Consider the following 25,319-nt stretch of genomic DNA (forward strand, 5'->3'; position numbering starts at 1 on the left):
TTCATTTCCTCAGCATTTGTTTCTGCCCCAGCTCAATTATTTTTGAAAATGGGCAATGCAACAATCACTCAGAGATGTGTTGATTGTAGGATGTTAGCATTTGGCATAAGCCTCTGTTTCCACTAGAACTCTCTTCTGCTGGCTTATCTCAGAGATCTGCTGATAGACAAATCTGCTAGTTCTACTTGGCTAGTATTTGCTGGCAAAAGAGCCAAAATAAAAGGATGGGAAAGGGTGTGGGAGAAGCTGAGTTACACCAGAAACAGACCTCCTCCAGTCCAGAGCCACTGTCATTGCATCAACTCAAAGTGAAGCAAATATGAAGCATGACACCACTGGTGCCACGAAGGTGCATTCCACCCCCACCCCCACCCCCAGAACCAGTCTGGTCCATTCACTGAGCATCGCACAGCACACGAGGCAGTTATCGGTAACACTGCACCAATCGTTGAAGTAGCCTGGCCAGCATTTCCGTGCCTCCCTGCACTGCTAGCCACTCCAGCGAGGAGATGGGATGACAAGTCTCCCCACTCAGCTGTTGAGTGGGCCAGCGGAGCAGGGAGGTGGGGAAGCGCCAGCCAGGCTATTTCCACGTTTGGCACAATGTTACCAGTGATGGCCACATGCGCCATACAAAACCCAGTGAGTGGACCTGCTGGTTCTGGGGGCCAAAAGGGCCCGGCCACCTGTGGTGGTGACATCCCATTTCTAATGTTGAGCACTTCATTCTAAATGTTCCACCAAATATCTATGCATTTAACTCTGTCAATCTAAATTAATGTTGCCACCTCTTTTCCACCCAAAAGGCTTCTTAACATTGAGAGCACCTCCATCAAAATCAGGAAACAGGTGGTCTTGTATCCTGGAAGTAAATTTGGCCACTATAGATGCTGAGAGAAATGTATTAATTTGCATTTGAAAGATTTACCAGAATGTACAAATTTTCTTCATATTCAGGATGGAATGATAACAATTTGTGTATATGTGTCTGCAATATCTGGTGCAGATGCCGGGAGTGGGGGGTAGGGAGGCTGCAGAAAGAGGCCCCCATCTATGTCCCACTCAAGACTTGTTCACGGGCCTGGAAAAAAGTAGGACTTCAGCAAAGTTGAAACTGGCATGGCTGACAGACCAATTTGCAACATTCCAGTCTGAACTCTGAGCCTTCATAGATCATTCTAATCACTAAAAGACAATGGGCCATGTGGTGGCTCACCATGTAAGGTAGCAGTGCATGAGATCCAGTAGTTTCTGATTCTAGCCCTGACAGAAAAAAGCCACAACTATGGTGTAGTGGATACAGTAACATATTAAAACTCTGGAGAACAGGGTTCAAATCCCCACTCAGCCATGGAAACTCACTGAGGGAGTGGAACTGGTTAATCACTCCTTAAATATTTCACTTACTTTAAAATCCCTATTTGGGTTGCTATTAAGTCAATTCTGACTTGACTGCAAACAACAACAATAACAACAACAACAACAACAACAACAACAACAACAACATAATTGAGAAAATTGTAAACTCTTGACTGTCTCATTTCTGCCCAGGACAGCACAGGTTCCCCTTGTATGCATGAACTGCACGTATCTTGGGAGAAGCAATGTGAAATGTCAAACCAGGTGAAAGGTGGATGACTTGAGTGTTTCAACTCATCATATAAAAGCCACTTTGAAATTGAGGCAGGATGGCATCTGATGCAAGGCTCAAAACAATCATTTGGGTCAGTGGACCTGAATGTTCTCTCCAGACACAAACTCTGGAGGGATAAGTCCATGGGGAGGAGGGGTGTGGCCATTTGGCGAGCAAGATTTTGTCTATATCTCACCCTATGTATGCCCTATGTATGACCCAAAGTCACAAAAGACAAATATTGTAGTACCTCTTTCTCCCCCACTCCAGTTCTGTATATGGAAGCAAATAGATGTAAGAAATGAATATTCAGTGTGGAGGGGATGAGAAAAGACCCCATTTGGTTCATGGGTTCTCATGTCTGAAATAAATACGTAATAACAATAATGTTATGCCATCAAGTCTGACTGTTTGTTATGTGCTTATAGTGACCCTAACAGGGTTTTCAAGGTAAGTGAGATATTTAAGGAGCAGTTTTATCAGTTCTCCTCCCCTAGTCGGTTTCCAGGGGGGATTTGAGCCCTGTTCTCCAGAGTTTTAGTTGATCACTCTATGCACTATACCAGTGGTCCCCAGCCTTGGGCCTCCAGATGTTCTTGGACTTCAACTCCCAGAAATCCTGGCCAGCCAGGGTGGTGGTGAAGGCTTCTGGGAGTTGCAGTCCAAGAACATCTGGAGGCCCAAGGTTGGGGACCACTGCACTACACCATACTGGGAATGAAGTCTGACTTTCAGACAATTTTTAAGGGTTTTCAAGGCAACAAAATGGTTTGCTAGTTTTTCTTTCCAGTGGTGCCCTGCTCCATCTGCCAGAATAGCACTGCATGTCAATGATTTGCTTAGCTCATGCTAAAAAATGATGATAAACATTCAGCAGAATATAACATTTGTGTAACTTTATAAAGAACCACATGCCAGAAGCCCAAGTACAAGGTCATTGAAAATAAGAAGGAAATCCCACAAATTTTACCAGTTATTCCTGAATAACAGTTATTAGCACTACAGCCATAATCTATGTGTAAATCCATTTAATCAAATAGATGGTGTAGCCTTTAAACAATAAATATGAACCATTTAGACTAACTTTTAGCTGTCATTTTCTTTAGCCACTATGCTTGTCCCATAATAATTGTAATGACTCAAGTTAGAATACAAATGCAGGCCATTGTAGACTTCAACCATGGGCAGTGGCCAATCTTTCTCTAAGACAGTAAGATACTTAACTTTTCATTATCGTATAGCCCAAATCATTTTTAGAAATTCTAAGCCACAATGACAAATTATTTAGATAAACAGCTCACTAGGCCCAGGTAGTACCTCTCCAAGAGTTCTTAAAGAACATTGCTGATTATCTAACTAAAATACGTAACATGTCCCTAAGGACAGCCATCTGACTTGAGAGTGGACAAAATAACCCTAATTTGTAAAATGAAATCCAGCAGATTAGAAGCTACTTAGCTTAATGTTTGTTCCAGATAAATTTATTGCAAAACATAACACTGGAAAGCATATAGAAGTGTAAACCTGATTGAAGAAGACTCAACATGGCCTTTTCCAAGACTAGGTCCTGCCTCGCTATCCTTTTAGACTTCTGAAGAAGTGTAAATAAATATGTACACAGGGTAGTAAACATGGTTTACTCAGAGTTCCAAAAGACTTTTAAAAGAGTGAATTCAGCAGGCAAGGGTAAATGTCCTTTTATGGACTGGAAACTGGTTAGAAGAGAGTAGGCACAACTTGGAAACTCTCACAGTGGAAGGAAGTGACAAATGAAGTCCCACAGGGATCTGTTTTGGGACTGTCACGTTCCCGCCTGCCCCTTGGTTGTTTCACCAAGCAAGAGCCCAAGCTATGTTTTGTGTCGCTGCCACCAGTTGATTACATCAACATTGTTTATTATAAATCACAGAGGTCCAGGCAATGTGACATTTTAAAAAGAACTAAATAGAAGTTGTTTATTGTTACAGGTGATGAAGATACTATCAATGTCATTAACTCTTAACAGAACATCCAACTTCATCTACTCTCAGCCACCCATTCTCTCTCTCTCTACTTCAAATTCCAAAACCTCCCTCCTTAACTCCCCCTCCTGCAGAGACACTTATATCTGGTGACTCGGCCTCTCCAGCACTCTCATTGGTACATGCAAATAGCTTATTACTATTCAGGACCTGGGTGGACACCACAGGGACCGATAACCTTTAATTTCTTCAGAAACCACCTGGAGTGAATGCTGAGGCATAAGGTGGTCAAATCTACTGGGGACAACTTCAGAATCCAAAAAGAGTCAGAAGGACTGCTTCAGATTGGAAGAATAAACAGTAATATGGCAAATGACATTCAGTATCAGCCAGTGCAAAGTGATGCATTAGGACAAAAAAAAATATAATCCAGTATTTCAATACATTAATAGGATTAGAGGTGGTAGTGAATGGCAAAGGAAGGAATTTCCAGAGTACGATAGATATGTTGATGGAAATGTCAAACCAGGAGCTGTTCTAAAAATGGCAAATTCATACTGATTATGATTAGAAAAGGAACTGAAAATAAAACAGTCAATATTATGCTCCTCTGTCATGGGACCACATCTAAAATATTGTCAGAACATCTGAAAAAAAGATACTGTATAGCTGAAAAGGGTATAGAAAAGGACAAACAAAATGATAAGAAGGACACAACTCTCCTATGAGTCTTAACTGTAACTTTTGGGGATCTTTAGGTTAAAGAGGGAAAGGAAACAAAAGGAGACACAATAGAAGTGTATAAAATAATGTGGGGTGCAGAAAGAGCAGACAGGGATACATATGCCCTCATGATATTAGAACTTGGGCCATCCAGCAGGATTGCATCATGAGAAATCTCTGGAGCAACAAAAGGAACTACTTCATAAAACTGTAAAATTAACTGCCATAAGATATTATGATGACCATCAACTTGTATGGCTTTAAAGGGGGACTTGGCAATTCATGGAAAATGAGGCTGCTAGTGATTCTTGATATACTTTAACTGAAGTACCAAAGGTAATATACCCTTGTATATCTGCTACTGGGGGAACATAAATGGGATTGTGTAATCCTACCCTGTTGGTGAGATTTCCATAGTCAACCACTGTGTGAATAGAATGCTGCAGTAGACAGGTCTTTGGTCTGATAATCTGGTGAGCCTCTTTTCATAAACACATTCTGGAATTTATGATTCCAGGTCTTCTAGGCGGCTGGCTCCAAATTTTTTTTTTTTTTTTTGCATTGCGCCCCACCTTCTGTTTTTTGAGAAATTGACAAATATACCGTAACTCTTTGTGCTTAATTTTCTTAATCATGTCTGTATGAAAATAAATTCCCTGATATGCAAATAATTAGTTACCAGATAAAACTGATAAGTTATTATGTATGTTTATTCACTACTACTGATGAACAAACAGATGATTCTTTTTATTTGTACCTTGCCATTGGTATAACATCACTATCAGGAGCAAGTCTTCATGAGACCACATGGCAGAAATAGTATGGAAATATAGTAGTTGGTCCTAAATGTATTGGCATCACTGTGGATTTTGGACTTTATTTTTATTGTAGCTTCCTGCCTTCCTATCTATCTATCTATCTATCTATCTATCTATCTATCTATCTATCTATCTATCTATCTATCTATCTATCTATCTATCTATCTATCTATCTATCTATCTATCTATCTATCTGTCTGTCTATCCGTCTATCCGTCTATCCGTCCATCCGTCCATCCGTCCATCCATCTCATATGGCTCAAAAGAGGGAATAAGCTGTGTCAGGCAGGAGGTTGGAGAGGTGCACTGCTCATCAAAGCCCAAGATTTTTGACGATCTTGTCTGGTACTTTTCAGGCTATCTGCCTAATTATATTTGGGAGTTTGTTGAAAAGGGAAAGTCAGTATTGGAAAAAAAAGTTATACATATAAATGACTCATGTTAGAGTCGAACTGGATCAGCCTCTCAACATTTAAAAACATTTCAATCTTTCAATGAGCCAGTGATGTTTATTTATTATTAATCTGGGAGATAGACGTTCTGTGTACAAGATATCACTGAGCCATGAAATTCAGTGGATGAACTTAGGCCAGTTACTCTGTCACTTGGTCTGATCAACCCCACAGGGTTATGGGGAGAATAAAGTGGACAACAGCTGAGGTATGTCTTTTTCTTGAGATCAGCTGAGGAAGAGACTGAAATCCAAATGTCACTAACAAAAGAAAAATAAATGTGAAATTTCTTTGGGACATTTCCACCCTTCACCCCCGTCCCCCAAGATCAGTTCTTAACTTGCCCATTTAACCCTCTCTTTTAACCCTCTCTTTTACATACCTTCCCTCAGAATTCATCAAAGGTTTTGCCTGAGCAAACCCCTTCAAATCTCCTCAAATCCCTTATAGATGTTTGTCTTTTTTTGGGGGGGGGGGTTTGTTTTGTTTTTTTGTTTTGTCAGTAAGCAAAAGAGATTTACAGCTCTCTCATGATGAACTGAGCTACTGATGGGGAGGGGAAGGCAAGTAAAGATGAACTGTGGGTAGTAGGCAAGAGCAGGTGGACCTGGCCACACAACACACTTTGCCACGTGGTGCACCAACCACTCCTGCCGTCAGAGAAGGCCTCAGTCCTCCACTCTCAATGCCAGAGCCAGCTGTTTCTGGAGATTGCCTTTGGTGGTGGTGGACAATAGGTACCTTCTGTGTGCATGCATGTGCACAACTGCCATTTCGCTTCCCTCCTCACCTGCATGTTTTTTTCTTCTCCCTCTTCACATACACACTTGTATTTCTCCGTGCCCCTCCCTTGAGGGCATGAAAACTGCATCAAAATCAGATGTATAGACACTGTTTCCAAGGGAAGTGAGGAACAATTACTCTCTCTCTCTTTTTTCTTTTTAATCTATAACATACATTTAACTGGCCTGGCACTCACTGAAGTGCACACTGCTCAGAGTGACATTAATCACCAGTGGCAGTTGCTCATTGTAGTAATCAAGAGTGTTAGAGGTTACATAAATGAATGACTTCTTGAGGCGAGAATATGAAGCAGACAGCTTCCATTTAAGAAAGAGAATGTCAGAAGAAACACAGAAGTAACAGGGAGACTGGATAAGTTAAAAATAAGAAAAGATGGGAGGAGAAATGAAACAAGAGGAAAAGAAGTTCATGACCCCGCTCTTTCACACATATCATTTCAGGAAATATAGCAGTTACTCAGTTTCCTAATCTTTAAGCACGGGAAAATATCTCTAATTGTGATAAGGACTGAATACATCCTTAGCAACTCATCTAATAAAACGCACACTTTCTACAAAGAGAGAGGAAAGATACTGTTTTCTGCTCTACTCCCTCTGAGTACTAGGATGTTAAAGTCTTTACATCGTCAACTTCCTTGGATAGAAAGGGCACCTTGTACTTGAACTATATGCCCAAGTTGAGCAGGGCTTGGGAGATGCAGCAGCAGAAACCATAGCTAGAATGGTGGATGCTTATAGCAAAAAAGTGGAAGCAAAACTGGGTTTTTCAACCACATGAGTGGTATAATGAAATCTAAAATATAGCAATTAATAATAAATTGGCATCTGAAATTAATTTTTTAAAAGGAGTGATGAAGATTAATAAATGTAATGAGATTTGGGATGATTTTATAAATGCCATAATGAATAAAGGAAAAGGGCAAAAGCCACAGCAAGAATATATGTACTTTTGGAAGGAATAAGGGGGTCAATTAAAAGATGAATTGAAAGTTATTGAAAAAAAATTATGTATTGTATAAATTAATGGTCCTTGGGGTGAAGGGTGCACTATTGTTTTCTTCTTTTCTTTTCTGTATGTAGGACTTCTGGGTAGTGTGGGCGGCATATAAACTGAATAAATAAATAAATAAATAAATAAATAAATAAATAAATAAATAAATAAATAAATAAATAAAAAGAAAGAAAGAAAGAAAGAAAGAAAGAAAGAAAGAAAGAAAGAAAGAAAGAAAATAGCTGATGCCCCCAACAAGATTAATTTAGCCTGCTATAGCTCCTGATACCACTGGGAACTAGCAAGGCCCACAACCCGGCATGGTGCCCCCTTCTGACTCCCACATGCCCACCCCTCTTCCTCTTTGTGGCTGCTTACTGTTGACCTCTCCTCTCCAAAGGCATAAACCCTTCACCTTGCCTTGTCTTTCTGAGGACGGAGGTGCATTGGGCCCAGAAGGAGAGGCCAAGCAGATGCTCAGTAGTGTCACGGCTTGGGAGTAAGCAGTTACCAAAATTTTATAATTAGTTCCTTTTTCTAATAATGAAGGTATTTATAACTGTTCTTTTTTCAAGTATAATTACAACGTTTTATTTGCCTTATAGTCACAGCAGTGTGGTCTCACTAAATGGTGGAGGAGGTGCTAGTCTGTGCTGTATGGTGCGACTCGCTTGTGATCTTTTACGGGTGTTGAAGCCATGACAAGGTGTACGAAGCTGAATGAGTTTGATTCTTCGGGGCAGTGATTTATATCATTTGACGACCATTTTAGTCATCTTTCAGAAACATGTAAAGATTAAAATTTTTAAACAAACTCAACAACTCTGTTGCTAACTGTGCTTTGGAGTCCCAGTTATAACGGATTCCTTTTATAAAGTAACTTCTCAAGCTCTGAGCAGTGCTGGTGGCAAGGCGACAATGAACCATTCAACATGGAAAGCATAAAAAGAAAATTTCTCTCAATTTCTGGAGCCAACAACAGACCACCGCAGAGCCTGTTATTAAGCCAACACAAGCTATAAAATTTTATTTTCAACAATCTTCATAGTGTTAGAATGTCCTTGTTTCTGTGACCTATTATTCAGAGCTGGTTTGTGACCAGAGCAGGAGGGGCCCTCTACTTGAAATGTGGTGATGCAGGTGTGCATGTGGAAAAAACATGCAAGCGTGAACCTCTGCGTTTGATTCAATCACAGGCCAACTCAAGATTCTTGTGATACAGGGAAAGCAATCAATACCTTTGCTGAACCTCTTCCTTATAATGTATCAGGTGCCCTTCACAGATGAAGGCAATGGAAGTAAGCAGAGACTGGGGCCTTCTGCCTGTCTTGTTGCCCTGCAAACTCACTGCTCATTCCATTTTTAAGGCAACCACTCAAATTCAGTCTGTATACCAAGCTACCTGGAACAGTCACTGTCTTGTGAGGAAGAGTAGCAAGTAAACTGGCCCATAAATAACCATGTACTAGCTCAACTTCACACAACACATGTGAATAAAATCTGCAAAGGAGTGGCTACTTTCCTGGACAACATCTTGGTCTAAATTCTACCATTATTAAAGCCATGACACAACCTCTTCATATCAGAATGACATGCCTCAAATGGAACAGATTTTTGGCAAATTTCAGCATAACAGCCAGGACAGATACAGAACAGAATGTACTGAATATAGGTGGTGAATGCTTTTCTGGAGAGAGGAGGGCTCAGGCTCAAAACATGTGGGAGATGAGATTTCTTAGGAGCAGGATAGGCTAGGTGTACGAGGAGCACAGAACTCCTTCTGGGCCAGGTGAGTGTATAAACAAGCACAAGAGGCATCTGGCTGTACAGTGGTACCTCGGTTTACAAACACCTCGGCTAATGTAATTTTCAGTTTAAGAATGAAAATCCATTGAAAATAATGCTTTGGTTGGCGATATTTTTTCGCAATGCAAAGCAAGTTTCCCCACAATACATTGCACCTGGGAGGTTTATGGCACCGCCCGCGTGCATGCATTCCTATGGGAAACTGTGTTTCATTTTGCAAATTTTTCACAATACTAAATATCCCAGAGAACTCATTAAATTCGTAAACCAAGGTACTACTGTATAGGTCACAGATCTGGGTAAAACTAACCATGTGTGGCAGGGCTGCTGGGCCAGTCCTCCCACTGTGCCTCAAACTCCCAGCACCCAGGTATTCTTTTTCCCTCTCTTTCATTTTTTGGAAACAGTTATTTGTTTGTTGGTGCTCTATTCACAACTGTATGTAATGAAACATTTTTATTCTTTCACCTACAAATGTCTCAGAGTGAGTTACTGAGACCTTAAGTGCCAGTTAATGATAAAGGGGTGGACTATCTGGGGAACATGGGGTTATTCTCCTCTGAGAGTCTCTGTATTTCTACTGCACAGCAAGCAAGCAAACAAAGGAATTTTAAGTACAAATTCTAAACTTGGCAACAGTTAGGAGGGTGGAATGGAAAGAACCTTTCAGCTGACTATAAGTTTTTTTTTTTAAGGCAGAAGACCTAGTCATGCATCTGGTGAATAATGTATAACCTGATCCTTAAACACTTTCTAAGGTTAGTCGTTTAATGGGGAGAAGAAATATTGGGTAACTTAGCACGAAAACATCAAAGCTTAAAGGGCTTGACATCTGCAAAAGGAAGACAATAGTGAAGGCTAAGCACTAGGTTACACTGTCCTCACACAGAAAAAGAATCTCAAATCTTGGTTGTATTAAAAAATTCTTTGCAAACATTTTCTGTACATCCCATTGGTTTGCTCTGAGTTGCTGACACCCCTGCCAAAATCCTTCTCTTGTAAAATGCACTTCGATGCTTAATTTTGTCAAGTTTCGAAATCTGTATGAACTGCTTCCTATAGAGTTTAAAGAGACAGCCATCTATGTTTGTCTTGACAACAGGAATCATGGGATAGACTGTAATTAATAAAGGCCACTTCACATGCCACGTCTTTTTTTTTTTTGCATTCTGCACAGCAACAGATTTTCACAAGTGTTCGCCAACTGCCAGTCTTTCAAAAGAATCAACATCATTTCTATTGACATAATTTCTGCCAAAGAATTGGGGCACAAGTGCAAATGTCACAATCTCTCCACAAGCTTGTACAGAGCAGAGCCGTCCAACGGAATGGCGTGTAGACTGGGGCACTCTATTCACTGATATTAGAGGGTTGCCATGGGAAACTGCAAAATGCAGATTCCAAGCTTGTTTAGTAAGACAAGAAATACTGACGTCAATGATTGTCATTTGTCTCTTTCAGGGCCGTTTTGCCTGTTATTTATTGTTACATTCTGAGAACATGCCTGTATTTGAATGAGTTATAAAACTAGTTAATTAGAACAACGAATATGCCGCATTGGCTTAGAGTCGTAGAACAGGGGCAATTATGAACAAGCAAGTGAAAATCCATTCCAACTCACCTCTTCATACAGCCCACTGTAGAGGGAACATAACTAGCACCAGATAACCTCTGAAGTTAAATTGGTGGGAACTTCAGTGTCTGGATAGGAGGCTGTTTGTTATCCACTCCAGCCTTTCTGTTTACTAGGGACAGTCCATATTTTTCCATTCCTCTCCCTGTTGAAACAATGCTTCCTTTTTTGTCTTTGCTTTATACTTTGGAGAGATGTTTTGGATGTCTTTTTTTAAAAAATTAATACACCGAGGCACGTTCAACAATGCGATTGTTACTTTGTAGGTTAATAGATTGATAAAATTATTCACTTCCTGATACTCCTTTACTAATGAACCATTGTCACTCTGTGTTATCTGTATCCCCACCTGATCATGTGGCCTTATATAAATATAGCAGTCCTAAAAATCTCACTCTAATGTGTGAGGAAATGGACTTGATCCATGAAAGTTCACGTTAAACTATAACAATTAGTCTTTAAGATTCCACTATGTTTTTGTCTCTTCATTTTCTTCTTTTCTTTTCTTTTGGTCTGGCAAGGCATGCTCAAATGTTATTGCAACTTCTGCCCTTCTTCGGGCATATATTGCATCTTAATGTCCATTCATAAACATGTACACATGTACACATATTCACGACTCTCTGCAATTTTATGGGTGGGCAGGTGGGTGACAATCTCGGTCAAAAATAGTCATTGTGGAAAATGAACATTCTAACTAAACGAAACTATCCATATTTTCCCTGTGAAATGCTAAAAGGGATGCAACATAAGCAACTCTTTCAGCAAAATCATCTCCTCACACCCCCTTCTAACCAAAAGGGGTATTCAGGACTTAAGCCAGTCATTATTAAGAGATGTAATTTTAAACAGGAACACTCTATGAGTTAATGGCAACTAAAAGTAAGAATAAAATGCAGAATAAAAAATCATAATGAAAACAGTGACCCCCCCCCCCAAAAAAAAACAGTGTCAAATGGCCCCAGTAGACCTCAGTTACAATGCAAGGGGAAACAGAGCAGTGGTTCACAGACTTTTAAGACACTTGCAGGCATGTAATGGGCCAAGCAGATATCAGTTAAAAAAGCAGTGGACCAAGACACAGACGGTCCTGTCAAATTATGTCTCCTAAAATATAGAAGAAACACCCTTAATAAAAACCCTTATACAGCAAGCAAGCATAAGGATTTTGTACGAAATTCCAACCTATATTTTTGTCTCTTTTTCCCCTACTTCTATCAATATTGTTTCAAGGGAATAACTAGTAGAAGCTTTGCCTGAAAAAATCCCCAGACAGTTTTCTTATTTTAATCTGAAGTGAAAATAGAATTTGAAACTAAATATATATCCCTCCTATCAAGACTTCAATAGCACAACATGGTGCTGTTGAAAATGCAACTTATATTCATACAATTGTTTCATGGTACAATACTTGGATGGTTGTGTATGGAATTCATTTGCAGCTCTGTTTATTTGAAGACTCTCCCCACCAAAAAAAAAAAAAAATCAATGACAGTGAAGTCTAACATGTTGCTCATGTGAAGTTAAATCATTAATGATAACATCTGTATGTGGTTACAGAAAACAGAAACTTTTCTCAGTGGAAATACTTCCTTCTCCCTTTTTGCCAAAGGAAACTTGAAAAAAAAAAACACTTCCAAAGTTTGGCAAGATGCAACTCTGGAATATCCTTCTAGTTAGTTACTCAATCCATCTTCCATCCCGGTGTCAATTTGATATAGTCTGGATGACACCCTCACTTTCTACTCCTTTCCTTTAATGGTACTGATAATTTCATGTTAAAAACAAAACTGTCTTCCTGCCTGCCTAGGCAAGGAAATACAAACAGATCAGCAGGGCTCAACAGCCAAACAGGAACTGAAAGAATCCCTAAACAAGCAGAAAGCCAAGTTTATGTTTGGCCCAAATGCAGTTTCAGCCACTAGAACGAAGAACACTTATGTGCATGAGAGGAGAATACATAATGCAGTGGAGAAGTTGTGTCCAAGTGCTAGTTAAGGAAGGCGGAATGTTTGCTTAGCCTTGGATCTCCTTGCTTCACAGATACAGAGGGATGTTAGTGGGCCATTTATTTGCTTCAAGTTTGAAGTGAGGCTTCCCTGTCTCCTACTTCAGTTGCCCTCAAGCTGCTTGCTTTCCTTGTCTGCTACAAAATCCCCCAGCTGCTTCCAAATGTAGAAGAGATGACACCTTTATTTGGACCACTAAGAATCAAACATTCAGTACAAACTTTTGTGAATAAAATTCACTTCCTCAGGCGCAGGGTAGGAAAAAAAAATTACGAAAGTCCCAAAATAGTCATGGCAGAGATCTGCCAGGCATTTTGCTTAAGGTGAGCTGAGAGCTTTGTTTCAACCCCCCCCGTGTGTGTGTGTGTGTGTGTGTGTGTGTGTGTGTGTGTGTGTGTGTGTGTGTGTGTGTGTGTGTGTGTGTGTGTGTGTGTGTGTGTGTGTGTGTGTGTGTGTGTGTGTGTGTGTGTGTGTGTGTGTGTGTGTGTGTGTGTGTGTGTGTGTGTGTGTGTGTGTTTTAAATGGCTCACCTCTGGTGCCATTTGGTTGGAATTTTCCACTCAGCCTCCAAGATAGGAGGTAGTCCTTAAGTGAACCCCCTTCCCACCTTCAAACAGACATATTGCCTGTTTGGAAAGCAAGTCTTTTTATTGGGGGAGGGGAGAAAGGCCACACAGAGACTTGGCCATCTGCATCCTAAAGCTGGGATACATTTTGGTTAACTCCCTCATCAAAGCTGAATTAATTCCAAATTATTATGTTGCTTGGTGAGTTTTGCAATTAGATGTTATTCTCGGTTGTAGTTCAGGTTGGTGATGTCTAAAGCCCATACTGCTTTCAGTGTATGCCCCTTTTTGTATTATGCAGCCCCAAACACACTTACCAGCAACTATGCCCCACTGAACTGAGTGGACTCGCATCCATGGGTTTGTGCTGCCTGTCTTGTTTTGGACTCCATTGACAGCTGTCCTGACTGCTTTACTACTAATGCATTATCCTGACAAATGACTTTCCTGCTCTTACTTGACAGGGTTTGCTGTAGACTGTGCTTGTGTTGAAAGAGGAAGCATTAAGTCTGCTTTCCAGCGGCAGGCAAACAGGAAGTTTTTTCATGTACATCTGTTGTCCTGCCTAATTCATTCTTCTCCAAACTTATCCTATGGAGCTCTTGCTGCTCTTTATATGATGGTTTTAGCAGATAATAGCTTTTCAGTATGTTAAAACCTCTTGCATTAGAGAACATTTTGATGAGAATTTCCCACTTTATCAGAACCCGTTAAAGGAACAGATACAAGCCCCAGAAAGAGTAATTGTATTTTTCAGGTACACAGTGCTAATCTTGTAGGAAATTCTTACTGACTTCTGGGTAAGGTACATTTAAAATGAGGGGTTTGACTTTTTTTACCTACCGCCTTTCACACCTCCTCCTTACGACACAGCACAATCCACAAGAAAGCTGCTTAAAAGCATCGTGTAAACCATCGTGTATCCCCTCCTGAACTGCATTAACTGAGGTATGGTCTGAAGTTAAAACGTCAGACACCATCGGCAACAACTATCCTTTATTAAAGAGCCACATGTTTGGAGCTGCTGTGTGTTTTGGATGTGACACAGACATCTGATTGGAAGGCTGCCTAATGTACTGTTACAGACACACCATCAGCAGATGGAACTCTGGGTCACAACTCTCCGATGAAGTGAACACAAGGCCATCTCTCCTTTGGAAATCTGATCTGGCTCTTGACTTTAAAAATTCAGAATGAGAACAAAATTGATTCCTCCTTGGATAAGAGGAGCTCAGCTAAACAGGGCAGGAGACTTCTCTGTTGCCATGTCTAGGAACAGAACAGACCATTCTAGAAAAGGAAGACAGAGGAGGAAAAGATTTAAGAAACTCCACTCACTAGGGGTAGGAAAAGAGATGTAAGGGTGATAACTGTCACTTAACACTCTACCTTTTTAAGCATGCTGTGGTTACTCAGGCCAGAAACAAACGGTAGAGATAGCCCATAATTAGAGCTGAAAGCATGCTAATATCGTGTGGAGGTGACTGAGGCAGTCTTTCTATGTTCGTGAAATTAGCATTCAAAGGAATCCTGTGGTTAAGCCCTGAAGACTGAACAAATCAAATGAATGGCATAATCCTGAAGGTAAGATAAACTCATGCTGTCACAATTCATAGGGTTAGTTAAAAATTTCCCTCTTCCAATAATGAGTTAACTCTAATGCATGTTTCTGGCCTCAGTGGCTCCCAGAAACATACCCACATCTAACCACAGTTTGATTCTGTTGATCATAGTACCCTTCTGGGCTGTTTGGCTGATATGGGACCTGGGAATGCAGATGTGATAACATAAGAAGATCCCTGCTGGATCAGGCCAAGGACCCATCTAGTCCAGCTTCCTGTATCTCACAGGGGCCACACCAGATGCCTCTGGGAGCACACGAGACAACTAGATCCCTGCCTCCTGATACCCCTCCCCTGCATCTGGCATTTTGAGGTACCTCCCTTTTAAGTCTGGAGATTATGCATCCCCATCATGGCTTGTAACCTGTAATGGTCTTTCCCCCCAGAAATCTCTCCAATCCCCTTTTAAAGTCATCTAGACCAGATGCCATCCCACATCCTGTGGCAAGGAGTTCCACAGAGTAACAACACGCTGGGTAAAGAAATATAGTCCTTTGCCTCTTCTCACTCTCCCAACACTCAATTGGAGTGGATGTCCCCTGGTTCTGGTATTGTGTGAGAGGAAAAAGAGCTTTCCTCTATCCACTTTATCCATCCCCTACATAATTTATTCCTCTCATTCATGTCCCCTCTCAGGTGCCTTTTCTCTAGTTCCAGTTCTATTTGGATGAATGCATCTAAAAGGTGATGCTGAGGAAACACTGTTAAACTTCCTAGATATTAGCATATGGGGCTCTTCAAAAAGAAAAAGAAAAAGAAAAAGAAGGCATTATCTCAAATGCCTCTTCATATTTACATGAAGTCTCCAGGAGAGATCATCCAGAATTTGAGGGCTGGGTCTCAGCACTACCTTAACAACACCCAGCAAAATCTCTTTTTATTTGCTGACACCAAAGACCCATGGAAGTCCTGATTTGTTTTCTGGATGTAGTGAGGCATTAGAGGTAGTGGATCAAATCAAAGTCCAAAACAGATGTACTGTTGATTAACAAAAAAACAAGGTCAGATTGGGATTACAACTTGTTCTGGATGGGCTTGTATTCCTTTCGAGAGAACAGGTTGTCAATCGGGAGCTGCTCTTGTACTCTGCATTTGCTCCTGGAAGGCCAGGTGGCTGCTGTGACCAAGAATGCCTTTGCCCACTTCAGCTGAGGTGCCAGCTGTGCCCCTTCTTAGGCGAGATGGATTTGACAACAGCGGTCCATGCCTTAACTACCTCCGGATCAGACTATAGTAACAGCTTGTACAAGGCAGGCTGCATTCGAAAAATGTTCAGAAGCTGGTTTTAAATTTGATTGCCAGACTGCTGCCTGATGTGAACTTTAGAGACAGTACAGAACTAGCTGCTCTTCCAATTTGCTTCTGAGCACATTGACAGTGCTGGTTTTGATCTACAAAGTCTTACACAGCTTGACATCTGAAAAACCGTCTCCTCCCATATACACTTGCTTGGAATCAAAGATCCCCAGCAGAGGCCCTTTTATGTGTACCACTAACCCAAGAGGCCGAGCTGGTGGGTACACAAGCAGAGTCCTTCTGTGAAACACAACCACAACTGAGGAACTCCCTCCCAAACGAATTTCACAGGGTTCCATCTCTGTTGGGCTGCTGAAGGATAGCTAAAACAGGATTGTTCCGGAAGGATTTGTTCTCTCATTTTGTTTTTGTTTTTAAAACAGGCTTTTAGAGGTTGCTTTAATATAGCTTTAAATAACATTTTCACCCTGTTTTTAAAATGTTTTAAATATCTTTTAAAAAAATTTTATCTATAGTAAGCTGCCTTGGAAACAGGAAAGCAATAAACAAGTGCTTTAATTACACAATAAATAAATAACAGAGGATGTCAGTGTACGTATAAGCCATTGTGACTTTTTCTAGGTACAAGTGCTAGAAAGTGAGTTACCAGTCCTCCCTTCCAGTGGCCTGTGTAGCTTAGGCCATACAGGTGGCAGGGCACATCAGCCTATCAGCCACATACACCCTGGGTGACCACAGCTGGTCTTTTCAAGGTCAAATGTAGTCCATAGAGCATTATAAAAAAAAATTTAAGAACCCTTGGTACTTTGAGTTTGTGGTAGTCCATCATAGCTGAAACTCAAATTTTTAAAGCTTATATTTTTGAAGTCTATAAACTCCTGTATTTTTGGATTGGAATATGATTAACTTATCTGTTCTGCCTCTGTGCTGCTGCTGCTACACCCTCTTCCCTGGGAGGCATAGTGGGAGTCTGAGCTTCTAACCAGGGACTCCCTCCTACTTAAATGAAGCTGGATCCAGTGGCAAGGAATATATTGTTATTAAGATCTTGCAACTGTCTCTGTGCCCTATGCCTACACATAATTGTCTGTCATAGAGCTTGCAGAGGTTCAGGTGTCTGCTTGGTACAAGTAGGTTGGCCACCCCATGAAGGAACATCTTGCAACATGCTTGTAAATATAGCCGGCCATGGAATGGGGTGGTCCTCATGACCTGCAGAAGCGCAGCCTGTAGAGAACAAGGGAGGCACAGAAGAAGGTAAAACAAACAATAGTGAACATCTCATGCCTCCACCTTCCTCACATCATGGGGGAGAGCGAGACTGCAGCAATTATGAGCCTACTCACCCCATCCTTCATGGATGCTGCAGTGGCATTCTTGGCCTGCAGAGATGTGTTCCGTTCCATTTATCTGGACAGTGATTCTGCAGTGCAAAGTTGGGCAGAGGCATTTCACCAGCTGTGGCAGCAGCTGTAGCAGAGCATCCAATCCTTGCCATCAGAGAGATCACCTGCCACATATGGGGGTGAGTATCTCCCCAGTGCGGGAGAGACCCTTCCCCACTGTTGGAGGAAAAGAATGTTACAGGAAGTGCTAGAATTCTGACAAGATGCAGGATTTACATAAAGCAAAGAGGAAAGGCTATTTGCTGTAGTTCTACTTGGTAGCATCCTTGCCCCCTCTAGCTTACCTGGCCAAGGTGTTCCATCCTGGCTGAAGTGAAGCCGATGGTGAAATGCTGAGGATTGTTCGTGCTTATATCTGGAGTCTCACAGAGAAAACCTTTCTGGGTTCTAGGCACAGATGTGTGATCTGTGTGTGCAAGTTCCCATGTATAAGGGTGAGCCAACACATTTTGTACTAATTGCCTGTGTTCAAGTGTCCCTTCATCAGCGTTCCTCTCTGTTTCCCCTAAGTGCACATGAACAGAGGCAAGAGAGATAGGCACCACACCATGTGAGCTGTAGTCTCCTTGAGGAGCTGTTATAAACTGGCCATTGTATGCTGTGACTGAGTTACACCAAAACCTCTGTTATGTTGTGGTAGTGTGGACACAGCAATTGTCAATGGGAAGAATACTACTCTGGTCAAGTTGCATACGATGGGCATATGTCTGCTGTGTGAGAGGGGGCACTGGCTCACAACTCCCTTTCCGATTTTACCTGTTGCACAAATGCATAGTAGCTGGTACAGTTGTTGCACTGGTAAAATGTTACGTACCCATATTTGCTGGTGCAGTGCTGTTATCTAGTATTATGTTGGGATAACAATATACAATATCCTATTGTTCCTCAGCCATCATAATGTGAAGGCACAATTGTTCTCTAAATGACTTTTGAAATCATCATGATATCGTCCTAGCAATATAGAAGAGCTCTAACAAGCATGAACGTTTTGAATTTACAAAACATATGATGTAGCAGAGAATCTGTGGAACTTTTAAAAATCTCTGAGTGCCACAGTATGACAGGTAAACGGAAACAGCTTCCTCCTGTTGCATTCTCTAATTTCTCTCCATAATACTGCCCACTCATTTTTCAATACGTACTTGAGGTGACATTGTGCGTTTTTGTGAAGGCACAAATACTGTTGTATTTAATGGCCTCCCACCTGCATAATTCAGTGGGAATCCCCCCCCCCCACATCCAGGTCAACTATGAGAGTGAAAGCCCCTTTATCTCCATTCAGTTCCTACACAGTTCCTCTCGTGATGGGGAGAAAAGCACTGTGGGAATCATGAGATTCCCTGAGACTTGCAAAGATGCCTGAGAGCGTGAGTTCCAAAAGAGGATGCTTCCTTACATACATACTTTACTGTTATGGCATCAAGCCATATAAAATTGAATACAAAACTTCAAAGACTGGCATGCACTATAAAGAACCCTACCAGACATACAAAAGGTAAAATATCCAAAACAGCAAATATAACAATGTAAGACCAAGGTCTAAGGGTTTAGCTGTCTGTTCTGTCTGTTATAGCATGCCGCCCAAAATTTCGCTACCAGTTCTGTAGTAATCCTATTTTGGTCGGTTAACAATTGATTACAGTAGTCCAAATCCGATTGACCTGCCATATCTTTTAAGAGAGGTGTAATATATTTTCCTCGGATCTTATTATGCCTGTTACACCTGAGCATCATGTGCTCGATAGATTCTATCTTGCCAGAGCCACAAGGGCAGAATCTCTGTTCCCTCAGGATCTTCTTAAATCTGCCTTCCAACACCGCAGAAGGGAAAGCCTCGCATCTAGCCAGAGTAAAGGCTTTCCTAAACTTATATGTCTCAAGCTGTGATAGGTAGGCCATAGGGAGCGGACGATATTTATGCATGTCTATTGCTCTAAAATTGGGGCATCTACTGAGATCTACCTGTCTCTCCATATCCATTATTCTCTGTTTTAGGGCTGATTTTGCTTCATCCCATTGCATGCTTAATATTGCTTGAGGAGAGAAGCCCATTACTTGCAATTTATTTAGGACCGCTTTTAACCAGCTCGATTGGAAATTGTCCTCTAGGAGTAGATGTGTTAATCCCTGTAACTGGAAGTTTATTTTAAGCCAGTACTGAAGGGAGGCTAGTACAATTTTGGCTACCATTGTTAGTGAGTCGGTCTCTAAATGGATTTGTGCATTCGTTACACATCTTGGGACTTCAAGTATTGCTCTAAGGAATTTTGACTGAACCCGCTCTATCGGGTCAAAACTGCTGGGTGGAGGCCCCATAAAGGTCCCATAGAGCATCTGGCTGACCACCATTGCCTGGAAGAGTTTTTGGGCTGCTGGGATATAACGACCCCCTTTTGAATGGTAGAACCTTAGGATGGCGTTTGCTGTTTTTTCCTGTTGGGTGGCTGCATATTGTATATGGGCATTCCTGTCCCCTGTGGATTGCAGGGCCATACCTAGGTATTTAAAACAGGAAACTTGTTCAAGAGATTGCCCATTTATAATCCAAGATCTTTTCTTTTGTCTTCTACCAAAGGCCATAATTTTTGTCTTTTGATAATTTATTTCTAATTCCTTCTTTCTGCAGAAGTCTGCAAATTTCTTAAGGGTTCTCTTTAGGCCGATTGGCGTTCTCAGTAGAAGCACGGCATCATCCGCATAGAGAAGGATAGAAATATGTCTTTGGTGTAATTTTGGAGAATGAAGACTAGGAGAATTCAGGTGTTCTGCTATGTCGTTTATATATAAATTAAACAATGAGGGGGCCAGTAAGCAACCCTGTCTGACTCCTCTATAGGTGTTAATTGGTTCTGTTAAATTCCCTTTCCTATTGAGCCTAACCTTGAGATTGGTATTATTGTGTAGCACATGCAACAACAGAAGTAAGCGTTTATCTATTGAGGTGGCTTCTAAATGGGCCCATAGTTGCTGTCTCGAGATTGAATCAAAAGCCGCTTTCAGATCGACAAATGCAGCATATAATGACGTTGGGCCTTTTGCCTCATATTTCTCTATAAGATGTTGAATAATAAGACAGTGGTCCATAGTGGATTTACACTCTCTAAAACCGGCTTGCTCTACAGCAATCCTATTTTCTTCAATCATCTAGGTCTCAAATTTGTCCTGCAGATGCCTAGCATATAGTTTGCTGCATATATTTAAGAGACTAATAGGGCGATAGTTTGCCGGTTCATCTCTTAGTCCTTTTTTGAAAAAAGGTACTACTATTGCTGTATTCCATTCTACAGGAAAGAGGCCCGTGGAGTCGATGTAGGTGAATAATGCTGCTAAAAAAGGTGCCCACCAGTCAATATTTTCTTTGAACAGTTCCGGAGGCAAGCCGTCCGACCCCGGATGCTTCCTTACACTCTGTATGCAACAGGATTTCAGCCAACAAAGCCTAAGCTAGTGCTTACAAATATCCGTCCGTCCGTCCGTCCGTCCGTCCGTCCGTCCGTCCGTCCGTCCGTCCGTCCGTCCTTCCTTCCTTCCTTCCTTCCTTCCTTCCTTCCTTCCTTCCTTCCTTCCTTCCTCCCTCCCTCCCTCCCTCCCTCCCTCCCTCCCTTGTAAGAGAGGCAATGAACAATTTGTAAGAATTTGCATAAGTAACAAAAGGCACTATTAATATTCAGCTAGTCATGTAGAAGAGATTATTTTGAACTTATTTTTGTAAGCCAGAAACTCTGGGCTTCTTTTAAAAAAAGTTCCATTGGAAAAAACTTGAGAAGGTGAAAAGTTTGCATAAACCTGAGCAGCTAAATGTGTGCCATCTTGGTGAATTTAGGCATAGGTATAGATTAAATGAACTCACTTTAACGGGAGCTGAAATAGAAAGGAAGTGGCACCATCATCACATGGCATTAGTCTTTTTAATATGCAAATAATATAAAATAATGCTATAATTTATTCAAAAACATACAGAAGTCAGACAGTGAAAGTGAGAGTACAGGTGGTTTACATTATGGTTCTTTCCCTTTGGACTTTGGGGTGGAAAGTTCTTTCTCTAAACCGTTCCTTGCTAAAACCAGTTGTATTTTTTAAAGAAGACATAGAGGTAAAATAATAGTAACAATCATTGTTTGAAGTACACATGAAAAGTATGGTTTTATAAAAGGTATGTAAGACTCAGCAAAATAAGAATTTAACAACATATCTAGTATGGCATGTAGCAGGGGTCTTCTAAAAAGGTGGGCCAGAGGGAAGCAGTGACCTCTGACTGCAGATAACAGATGTGACAAAGAGGCAGCACGTTGTTGGTTACTCAAGTAGTTATCATTATACTGTTATAAGATTTTTTTTTTGCCTCATGTGCCAAAATAGTTTATCTAGCTTTTGGTATTATGCACCTTGCACTGAGCATATGGCTGGGATGACATGTGCCAGCAAAATATTTTGAGCCACCCTTTCCCTTAAAAAAAAAAAACAAAAAACCACACACACAGTTTCTCCCAAAAGGAAAAGTAAAGCATGCTGCTTACATACCACCCCATAGTGCTTCAAGCATTCTCTGGGCAGTTTACAAGTTAATTATGCAGGTTACACATTGCCCCCCCCCCATGATGTGGGTACTCTCAACAATATCTTCTGGTATTTTGGGAATGTCAGGACATTTCAAATATATGAGACCAATGAGTTTTAAACTCTTATTTTTGTTGAACAGAATACAACTGTGTTGCTTTGTGGGCTTCCCAGTTGTTCTGCTACCACTCCAAAGCTAGGATCTTTCAGCCGCCCAATCCATTTTGCCATTATGTCCATCCTTCACTGAAGGCATGGTCTACTTTTGTGCTACCATTCGAGTTGTCATGGTAATGGTGAGCATTAAGTTACTTCAGTGACTGGACTGAAAGCCAGATGTTGTGAATTCAGACTACTCTTACCTCAGTGACAGTCTAATTTCAGAATGAAGAGAACAGAAAGGCATTTATAACTTTTCATGGAATTTTAATAAAAATGGAAAGTTCATATCCTCCAACTTTCCACACAAAAACAGAAACTCTTGAGTTTATAACATCACATCAGGAATTGCAACCATTTTCTCTCTCTCTCTCTCTCTCTCTCTCTCTCTCTCTCTCACACACACACACACACACACACACACACACACACACACACACACACACACACACACATCCTAACTTGAAGGGCTTTGGCTATGTGTTGCAAACTATAGTGTTTGACTGCTTTCCAGGTCTGTTAGCTCTGAATATGGCTCATCAGGTGATGTGATGACACTATGTTTCATCCAAAGTAGCCCCAGGGCTTTCTGGGAGTAGGAAATGCATGGAAACATCATCTTCTCTATTGAAAATGCAAACCTCAAGTTCTAATAAACTCACAACTTTCTGCATCCTGTGTGGAAGTCATAGGCTATTTGAGAGATGAAAGTCAGAGTCACCAGGTAGTCATTGTCTTTTGATAGGGAGACCATTTTAGATGTTTCAATTACATAGAGAAAACTAATACTGTAGAAGACAAATACTGTAGATTTACCTAGCTATTGGAGATAACCGAATCCTCCAAGAATAGCTGCCACTCAAACACATTTACAGCACTATCTGCACATCTGTCTGGTACGCAGATACGCATGACTAGTACAATTCTTCAGAATGAGGTGGAGATGCTTGCTCTGGCAATATGTTATTCACTACACACACAACAGAATGGAGAAGGGTGGGAGTCTTCCCCCAACTTCATGATCCTTAAATGAGGAGGGAAAAATTCTAATGACAACTAAAATTCTTCTTTTTCTTACCCCTCTCTTACCAGAGTTTGGGCATTGCCATAGGTCAGTGGTTCCCAGCCTTGGGTCCTCAGATGTTCTTGGGCTAAAACTTTCCAAGTGCTGGCTGGGATTTCTGGGAGTTGTAGTCCAAGAACATCTGGGGACCCAAGGTTGGGAACCACTGCCATAGTGATACTGACTTCTAGTGTGGCAGCTCTAATAAATTATGTTGTGTTGTATCCAAACCAGTCTCCATGGTTTCAGGCATTAAGTTTTTCCTGTACGTTTCTCCATTTATTTTACTTTGAACGATCAGCTGTTAAAAAAATCTGTGTTTTTCCTTTCTCACAACACGAATGGCACAGTCTCACCTTTCTATGAGTTTTAGCACTTCTTGGTTTTTTTTTTTAATTGCTTGCCAATGTGCTTCTTTGTTGGCCACCCTCCCCATCAATGAACAGAGCAAAATAAACCAGACAGAGAAAACTGGCTCCTTCGCTCTATGTGGAGTTTGTTGAGCTGCTGCCAATGAAGTTATTATTTCATTATCCTCTAAAAAGGGACAGAAGCTTTGTAACTTCTGAAAATGTTTTCTCTTTTTAAGGACAAAGTTCATCTTCAGTGTGGTGTGTTTTTGCTCCAAAAAAAGCAGAGAACAGCAAATCCTTTTCTCTACAAACAAAATGTGCTACTTCGATGCTCCCAGTAATTTCCATGGACTTGCCTAAATTGTTCAAAGTGTTAAAGGCACAGCAGAAGCCAAATAAACTCGATTTGGAAAATATAACAGGCTTAAATGCATATATTTTGATTGAATGAACAGAATACTCTTCAAAGAGTGCTGGCATGTTGAAATAAATCTCCCTCTATCCTTTTTTCTGTTTGTCAGCTTACCACACACAGCGTTGCAGTGGGACCCCCATCCAGATCCATGACATTCTAGTCTTGGAAAAGTGCTTGCTTGGGCCACCTCTTAAATAAAACCAGCCAAAATAATCTGGAAACTCTGGTGCATTTAAACAGCGTGGTTGTGATGGCTCAGCAGTATTTCTGTACAGCGATATGTGTGCTTCAGCAAGCGTAGTGCTTATGAACTCATGCTAGCAGTTGCAAACTCATACTTATCTTCTCAACACTTCCTATGAATTTAATTCTACTTTCCATCTTTAAGTATAACTTAAGGTGCCACCACTTAATCAATCCCAGATTGCTATGACTTTAAGGGAGGCTTTGTGTAATTTTAGGGGGGAAATCATGTTTCAATTACAGTCAAATCAGTGTGCCTGCTCCCCCCACCCCCAAAGTCCTCCACAGTCTACAAAGTCAACAGAGGATTGTAGATGGGTGAGTAAACAAAGAGATGGAATATTAATCCTAGCCAAGGTGGAACTGATTTTTGGAAGGGGTGCTTCAGCAAATCCAGAAAAAGAACAACCTTGCAGCAGAATACATTGCAGGCTTAACCGGAGACATCTATCTAAAGGAAGATAAGAGAGCCAAAGCAAATTTATAGGCAGGGAACAAATGGGGCAAAAAACAAGAGGGATGAATCAACCGGGGATCAAGCTACATGAGACTCCAGCTCACAGTTAGAAGTGAGTAGCATGCTTTCCTACCTTTTTTCAATGCTTCCTGCCTAAGCAATCTGAGTTGCAAATAACGCTCTTCTTTGCCATTTAAAGCAAAAGCGAGATCATTTGCAGCATATGGAGATGAGGAAAGGTCATACTAGGATTAAACAGATGCCTTTTATTTTTCAAAAGAACTCTGTTTCTAATGAAGAGTGGGCTGCATTGTCTGATTAGACCCCATAATACAGAAGGAGATGGAGCACAAGAAGGAAGTCACAGTACAATAAACTGGCTATTACTGATG

General features: G+C 41.0%; 1 protein-coding gene across 7 annotated transcripts in view; it reads right to left on the reverse strand.

Annotated features, from left to right (window-relative positions):
- The window catches only part of PDE7B (phosphodiesterase 7B), a 257,704-nt gene that overhangs the window by 210,885 nt on the left and 21,500 nt on the right, over nucleotides 1–25,319 (reverse strand). For 2 of the 7 annotated variants that reach the window (XM_020779568.3, XM_020779559.3), the window contains exon 2: nucleotides 17,621–17,836. The exons of the other annotated variants lie outside the window; for them this stretch is intronic. In XM_020779568.3, the coding sequence (XP_020635227.1) occupies nucleotides 17,621–17,680 (60 nt within the window). In that variant the 5' untranslated portion in view covers nucleotides 17,681–17,836. The remainder of the gene's footprint in view (nucleotides 1–17,620; nucleotides 17,837–25,319) is intronic. 7 annotated transcript variants of the gene reach the window in all.

Source organism: Pogona vitticeps, chromosome 1 (assembly GCF_051106095.1).
Source record: "Pogona vitticeps strain Pit_001003342236 chromosome 1, PviZW2.1, whole genome shotgun sequence".
NCBI lineage: Eukaryota > Metazoa > Chordata > Lepidosauria > Squamata > Agamidae > Pogona > Pogona vitticeps.